This window comes from Cololabis saira, chromosome 23 (genome assembly GCF_033807715.1).
Source record: "Cololabis saira isolate AMF1-May2022 chromosome 23, fColSai1.1, whole genome shotgun sequence".
Lineage (NCBI taxonomy): Eukaryota > Metazoa > Chordata > Actinopteri > Beloniformes > Belonidae > Cololabis > Cololabis saira.
In genome coordinates this window covers 24,810,590-24,818,500 of record NC_084609.1, presented here as the reverse complement: position 1 = coordinate 24,818,500, position 7,911 = coordinate 24,810,590, and the positions used below count along the sequence as shown (strand labels likewise).

The window sequence follows — 7,911 nt, the reverse complement described above, 5'->3', positions numbered from 1 at the left end:
GGGAAAACGGGTGTCTCTCTTTCTGCAGCTGGATCATTGTGTTCTTGATGATGTCACAGATCAGCTAACAGGCTATTGCACTGTTCACAGCTACAGTTAAATAAACACCCTTCACAAAAAACAACTGAAAATGAGCCATCTAGTTTTATAACCAGTGGTGTAAAGTAACGAAGTACAAGTACTTCGTTATTGTACTTAAGTAAGATTTTTGAGAATTTGTACTTTTATTGATACTTTCATTTTTCTGTAGTTTTACTTTTACTTCGTTACATTTTCAAGGGAAAAATTGTACTTTTAATCCGCTACATTTAAAATTGGACACGTCGTTACTCGCTACAAATTAAAGATTTATGGTTCCGCGTTACACCGGCGCAGAGCTACGGCGTAGAGTACGCGGCGACGCACACCCTACGCCGTAGCCTACGGCGTAGTTGTGCGTCCACTTAACGCGGACCATAAGGCGGACGGGAAGGAAGGGGGGCGAGTGAATTGCCCGTGATTCCCCGGCGGCGGGTCCGTGACGAGACACCTTTAATACCGTTAATATTATAGATCCATGCGAGACACCTGGGGCAGACGGGGAGACTCGGCCTCCCCGAGAAGGAGCCGCAGCCCCCGGGAGAGTTGCGCCGCAGAGGCGGGCCGGAAAGGCCGGAGGAACCGCCGTCGCGTCGAGTACCGATGAAGACTGAAGCCTGAATTATCGGTCCGCGTTAAATCGACGCAGAGCCTACGCCGTAAGGTACGGCCGTAAGGTACGGCGTAGGGTACGCGGCGAAGCGCACCGTACGGTGCGCTTCGCCGCGTACCCTACGCCGTATGCTCTGCGTTGGTGTAACGCGGAGCCATAAATCAGCCTTGAGCGGCAGCCGACGCTCAAGCCGACGAAATTAAAATGGGTTAATGGAAACAAACGCTAAAAGGGTCAGAATAATATCACCATTATTTAGAGTTGTAAGCAAATTCTTGGATTCTTCATTTCTTTGCAATCCTTTTGAAAATAATTTTGTACTTTGAATTTTGTATTTTGTACTTTTTACTTTTTACTTTTGTACTTAAGTACATTTTACACCATGTACTTTTGGTACTTTATTATATTTAATTTGAGGTACTTTTATACTTTTACTTAAGTAATTTTCTTAATGGGTACTTTTTACTTTTACTTAAGTAATTTTCAAGCAGAAAATTTGTACTTTTACTTAAGTACAATATTTTTGTACTTTTTCCACCTCTGTTTATAACCATCACACATTGGCCCCACCCTCTTCACCCTGTACATGCTTCCCCTCGGCAGTGTCATCAGCAGACACGGTTTGGCCTTCCACTGCTATGCTGATGACACACAGCTATACATAAAACTGGACCCATCTGCTGCAGAGTCATCCTCAGCCACACTCACCATCTGCCTGGAGGAGATTAAGGCGTGGATGAAACAGAACTTTCTACAAGTCAACAGCGGCAAAACAGAAGCCATGCTCATCGGCACCCCACACCAGATTAAGTCATCTCCCATCACATGCATCACCTTTTTTGGCCAGGATATCCCACTGTCATCCGTCATCACCAACCTGGGTGTCAGAATGGACCCCCACCTCAACTATGAGGCCCACATCAATCACCTCCGTCAAACATCCTTCTTCCACCTCAAAAACATAGCCAAACTCCGCCCCATCCTGTCCCCGAAAGATGCAGAAAAACTGGTCCACGCCTTCGTCTCCTCCAGGCTCGATTACTGCAACGCACTTCTCATCGGGATCCCAAGCAAGAGCCTTAAAAAGCTCCAATACATCCAGAACAGTGCTGCTAGGATCCTGATGAGAATGCGCAAATACGACCACATCACTCCCATCCTCCACTCACTGCACTGGCTCCCCATCTCCTCCCGGACTGAATACAAGATCTCCCTACTCACCTACCAATGCGTCCACGGCAACGCTCCCTTTTACCTCAAGGAGCTGATTCATCCTCAGCACTCCACCCGCACCCGTTCAACGAACAAAAACAACCTCCTCAAACCCACCAAGACTAAACTGGTCACAATGGGAGACCGGGCCTTCTGCTCCGTTGCCCCTAAACTGTGGAATGCCCTCCCCGCCCAGCTGAGAGAACCACAGACAATTGACTATTTTAAGAGAGGACTGAAAACACACCTTTTTAACAAAGCATACGCTAGCTATGATCAATGATTTTTTTATTTTATTTTTTTTCCCCTCTTGTAGCACTTTGAGATTCTCCGAATGGAAAGTGCGTTATAAATGAAATTTATTATTATTATTATTATTACACATTGTGTTTTTAATGAAATTTCCACTTTTGTATTTTTTTTTTCACTTTTATCGTGTTACAAATAAAGTTCAGTATAATTGAAAAGAAGAAGACTATTTTAATAACTTGGCCTAATTGTGTATTTGTGAGCGTGAAGTGAGTGCCAGGTGAAATTAACTCCAGCTTAACATTCTTGGGGTCACTGAGCTCTGAAAATGTCAAGATGTTCTTCTGTTTTTTATCATTATTTTATTCCACAAAGGTCTCTAAAACCAAAATACAAGCAATAAGAGGTGAAAATAGCATTTTAGAACAAAATTAAGCTCTTACTTTGAAGAAAGAGCAACACAGATATTTATTTCAATCATCCATCAAATTTGAAGACTTTAGATTTAGATTTTATAATGAAGAAGATATATTGAAAAACAGTGAACTTGATGCTGTGTTTACTGTTCAGCTCGTGTCGCATCCTCGACACACACAGCTGGTGATGTGCCGGATGGTGTGCTGTCTGGTTGTGAGGTCAGAGCAGTGCAGAGTCACTGATTTCATCTCTGATCCGTGTTCCATACAGGATCTGTAGTCCTGCTCAACCCTCAGGCAACCGCGGACCACCACCCTGTTGGAGGCGAGGTGCAGAAGAGAGGGGAGTTGGATCGGACGGAGGGAGAAAGAGGACAGGAAAGAGATGGGAAGTGGAGGTATGCAACAAGGAGGATGAAGCTTCACTGAACAACAACTCCTGCTGGTCAGTGAAGCCAGATCTGTTCTCACCTGGACCGAGACGCACACACACCCTCACACACCGGCATCTCTATGACAGCGGTACAGTTGTCCATGGTGACGGGAAGACTGTACAGTTTGGGAGCACAAGTCTGGTTGCCTGGAGAACAGACAGAACAGGAGGTAAAGTCCAGTGACCCAGAAAAATGAAGCATAAGCAGAGCAAGAAGAGGAATCTAAGTTTTAGAATTAGGACGTTAATGATGTCTGAAATGTTTAAGAGCCCCCCCATCCCCCACTATAGATACACTTCAGGTCGAGCTTTGTTTGGTTTATCACACACACACACACACACACACACACACACACACACACACACACACACACACACACACACACACACACACACACACACACACACACACACACACACACACACACACACACACACACACACAGGCTTGTTCACCTGCATACCTGCATGCTCGCTCTGTAGTTTTTGGGGTTAGTTAGCGGTAGCTTAGCTCAGACTGTGATTTGGGTTGATTGCTGCTTGTGTTTTGGTCGGCTCCGTATTGGTTTTGTTGGTTTTGTGTTTTGTTTGTGGTTTTTGTTGCAGATTTTCAGTGCTTGACGAGTGCCTCCGTGTGTTCCTGCTTCCTGGATTGGCAGTGGATGTCACCCCCCCACCCCCCACCCCCCCCAAAAAAAAAAACTCACTGGGTTTGTATGTATATATTTATGTATGTATGTGTATGCGTATGTAGGCGTATATATGTATATATATTAAATATAGCAATAATGCACATATATATGCCTTTGGTTTTTACCTACATGGTATCAATCATTAATATGTGTGCAGACAAGATAAGAAAAAAAAAATTAAATAAAAAAAAAAAAAAAAAATTAAATGTTTAAGAGCGGTACAGAGGATAACTGGATACAGGATAAGAACAAAGTTTCTCGATGCAAAAATGAAATGTGGGGTAAAAAACCTTAGTAGTAGTAATGAGAAAAAAGCAGCCTAAATGCTCTCAGTTCTAAGGGTTAAAGATGAAACTTTTTTCTTCTGTTGGGGACAGTTTTCTAGTTTTAGATCAGTTAAGCGCTCTTTCTTTTCTCAGACGAGACATTTTTACATTTGTTTCAGGTCATTTTTATCATTTTCCAATGTAGAAAGTAAAAAGTGATTGGTGACCCAATAGACCGTATTTAGCTCTGGGAACTCCACATAGTGATGTTTTGATATTAGATGTTTCTAATAAATTAAGGGGCATCATTGAGCACAGTCAAATGTGGATTTATTTAAATACACTAACTCATTTGGATCATATGTAACTATTTAGTCACAATTAGGTTACGTTTGAAAGAAAAAGTGAGAGGTTTGCAGGCCTCAGAACACTGTTTCAACTGTAAAGCATGGAGGTGGCAGTATAATGCTGTGGGGCTGTGTGAGGAGCAGCTAAGCATTCCCCTCACTAGAGGCTAAAAGGTCAGTTCAGTTCAACTTTATTGTACCCAAAGGTAAATTTGCCTTACATAAGGTGGTCTAGCGAGTCCAGCAACAAGAAACCATCAGTACATACATGCAACATACAACATGAACTTAAACCATAACCTCATAAAAGGCCAAAACCTTATCTATTTATTTAGGATCATTATAGCAGTGGGTATAAGACTATGTTTAAAACATTTGGTTTTGCATTTTGGTACTCTATATCTGCGTCCTGACTGAAGTAGCTGGAAGTGGATGAGAGGTGTCTTTTAAAATAGATCCAGACAGCCTTCGTATCTGTCTGAAAAACAGCATGTCCGGATTCATCTGCTGCTCTCTCGTTATCTTACTGGACCACTTCACTATCTGGCTCAGACTATTCTTATTTCTAAGAGACAGGTTTCCAAACCAAGACACCATGCAAAAGGATAAAACCGATTCAATAAAAGCTCAATAAAACAGGATCAACAGGGTTTTGTCGATATGAAAAGACGACAGTTTTCTCAGGCAAAAGACGTTGATTACCCTTTTTTATAAACAGCCTCACAATTTGCCTCAAATGTCAGTTTACTGTCAATAACTGTACCAAGATATTTGTACTTATCAACACATTCCACTATCCGACCTTTTATAGTTGTCAGTTCTTGTGTTAGGGTTTTTTTTTCTAAAATCAATTAGCATGTCTTTAGCTTTAGAGATGTTCATCTGCAGGAAGGATTCATCACACCACTGGACAGTCATGTATGATTTGACTGTGACAGGTTTCATTGTCCTTCAGCGAACTGACAACAACAGTCATCTGCGTATTTTAAAATAAATCTATCAGATCATCAATTGTTTTAAATGCACATTGTTTATTTTGTTTATGTGGGCATGATTGAACTCCTTTCTGTTTGAGATGCTTCCTAGGGAAGGTTCATGGATGCACACATGACTGCAGCCAAGGAGCCCAGCCGGGGAAAACACCCTGATGACCATCATGCATGGCTGTAAGTGGACTTAAGGGGAGGGAAGGAGTTGTTTCGGTTCGTTTTCTGGAGTTTAGGTTTGATTTGTATGTTAGTTTATGATTGGTGTAATCATGTGTTATACTTTTGATGGGTAGATTGGTTTTGACTTATTGTTCCTAGTTTGTAAATAGTGATGTGTAAGGCCTTGTACGTGTGATTTGTGGGGTTGTTTGTCCTGCATGTTTATAATGGGGAGTAATTGGAGTTGACAGGTGTGTTTGTGTGGGGTCAGGTTTGAGCTACCGCCAGTGCTCCTCCAGTATTATGCCTGTGAACCTGCAGTTGGTGTTCCGTTTTATGATTTAAAGCAATCAGAGCTCTTCGTCTAAGGGTTTATTGCATTATTGCAACCCTACAGGCTGCTTGCTGCATCAGTTATTCCTGCACTTCACAGAACTGACAGGATTATGATGGAAGGAAGCTCTGTGGAGGGACTGAAGCAACATCAGCCAAAACGTTAGGGCTTAAGCCTGGAAGCCTCTTAATGTGCCCGTTACCTCCAACATACCTCCGTATTAGATGCAAAGTGGAATACCCATCATATATATGTTTAAAAAAAAAAAAGTAAAACAAAGCTTCCAACAATGATGAGAAAACTGGCTCATAGGCTTCTGGCCTGTTGCTAGTATTTGCGAGAATTAAAAAAAAAAAAAAAAAGTGGAACTTCTAAGCCAGGTTTTATAGTTTAAAGGAATTTCGACCAAATACTAATTTCATCTAAACTTGTGACTTAAGTCATTAAAAAGTCTTTTAAAAAGTCTTTTAAAAAATGTCCCTTTGTTATTTAAAAAAGAAAAAGAAATCAGGAGCCCAAACTGAACTGCAACAGGAACAGCTTCCTCAACTTTAATATCTGATATGGTATTTTTTCAAAATTGTATATTCTATAATGGTTGTCGCTGAACTTTGCTGTTATCAGCATTTGTGTTCTTCTATACCAGGATCATCAGACTGTTTAATCCTAGCCCACATCAGCAACCCTAGAGGTGAAAGGGCCGGTTGCATAGCAACTGAAAGACTACTTAAATGTATCTACTTTTTAAAAGTGAATTATTTTACATAATAGCCTCTGCAATTATGTAATGCGCAATCTGCAATTAATTGTCTCTAACAATTGATAATACTGTAGACACAGTATAAATTGATAACTATTGTAGAGGTTTGGCAGATGATTGACAGAAAAATTGGCCTTCAGGCCATTTAAAAAAATACTGGCTTGTCTCCATTTGGCAGAAACATGTTTTTACCTCCTGTCTAGCTTTAAATTGACTTCCCTCTCCACTAGTTTTTCTTTTCTTGGACATTTTTGATTCAAAACCATGAATTAACTCCAAAACTGCTGTAACAAATGGTTTAATTTGACACCATTCAGTCAGTAGATGCTATCATGGCGCAGGCAATTAAATCAAAAGGTACTGTAGGACATGTTATGGTCCATGTTTGTGTCTAAAACAGTATCAAATCCCATTTTATGCGCATACTTATCTTTGTATGCTCTTGCAGGCTAGATAAAATGAAACTGTAGGCCCACGAACCTGTGAGATGTCTCTTCTGGACTGAATTACATGTAAAGCAGCAGTGTTGCTCATCCCAGACTCTGTCGTCCTGGAGAGAAAATCCACAGACGTTTTCATTAATTGCTTCGTCAAGCTCTTCTGAAGTGTGTTTTGGTGCCAGACTAGCAGCTGTAGTGTTGTTGCTGACATTTACTGTTACACGGCTACAAAAGTGTGAAATTTTGACAAATTTTAATATTAAAACGTATAACAAGATGCTGAAACAATAATTATATAGATTTCAATTTAGATACAATCTGCATGAAAAGCTAATTAAATCCTGTAGCTTTATGTGGGGCTTAATTTAATTTTCATTCACACACATTATTGACTAATGTGATTTTCTTGGTCTTAGTTAGAGAATTTCCCTTCTCTAGGGTTTTGCATACCTCAGAGCAGTCCTCTGTGGGACAGACCTTTGTCTCGATCTGAAGGCCCTCGCTGGTGCAGCTGAGTGAGCTGCAGGGACGAGACACGTCTCTCCATCTGTCTCCAACCTACGTAGACGACAAGACATGTGGAAGCAAGAAACTGGGCAACACAGAGGCTCATTTAGATCATTTATCAAGAGAATAATATAGGATTGAACGAATGTACCATGTATGTCTTGCCATCGAGACTGCAGGTCGTGTTTACTGAAAAAGAGTCAAATTTAAAAATGAAATATTAGGAAACTTTTAGTCCGTTTTTTTTTCTTCTAGATTACAGTTAAATGCTGCATAGCTCTTGTTTCTATGGGTTTCTAGAGCCATTGATTTACTCAAGTTAATCAATGGCTCTTTGTGTCAATGTCAAGTTAATCAAAAGAATCAACTTGAAGAAAGGCTGTCAAGTTTTGCCACATATGACTTCAAAAAACAAG

General features: G+C 40.8%; 1 protein-coding gene across 1 annotated transcript in view; it reads right to left on the bottom strand.

Moving 5' to 3' along the window:
* Positions 1–7,439: 7,439 nt before the first annotated feature.
* The window catches only part of LOC133424156 (mucin-19), a 30,308-nt gene continuing 29,836 nt past the window's right edge, over positions 7,440–7,911 (bottom strand). Inside the window, exon 39 of the mRNA XM_061714606.1 lies at positions 7,440–7,546. Within this exon, the coding sequence (XP_061570590.1) occupies positions 7,440–7,546 (107 nt within the window). The remainder of the gene's footprint in view (positions 7,547–7,911) is intronic.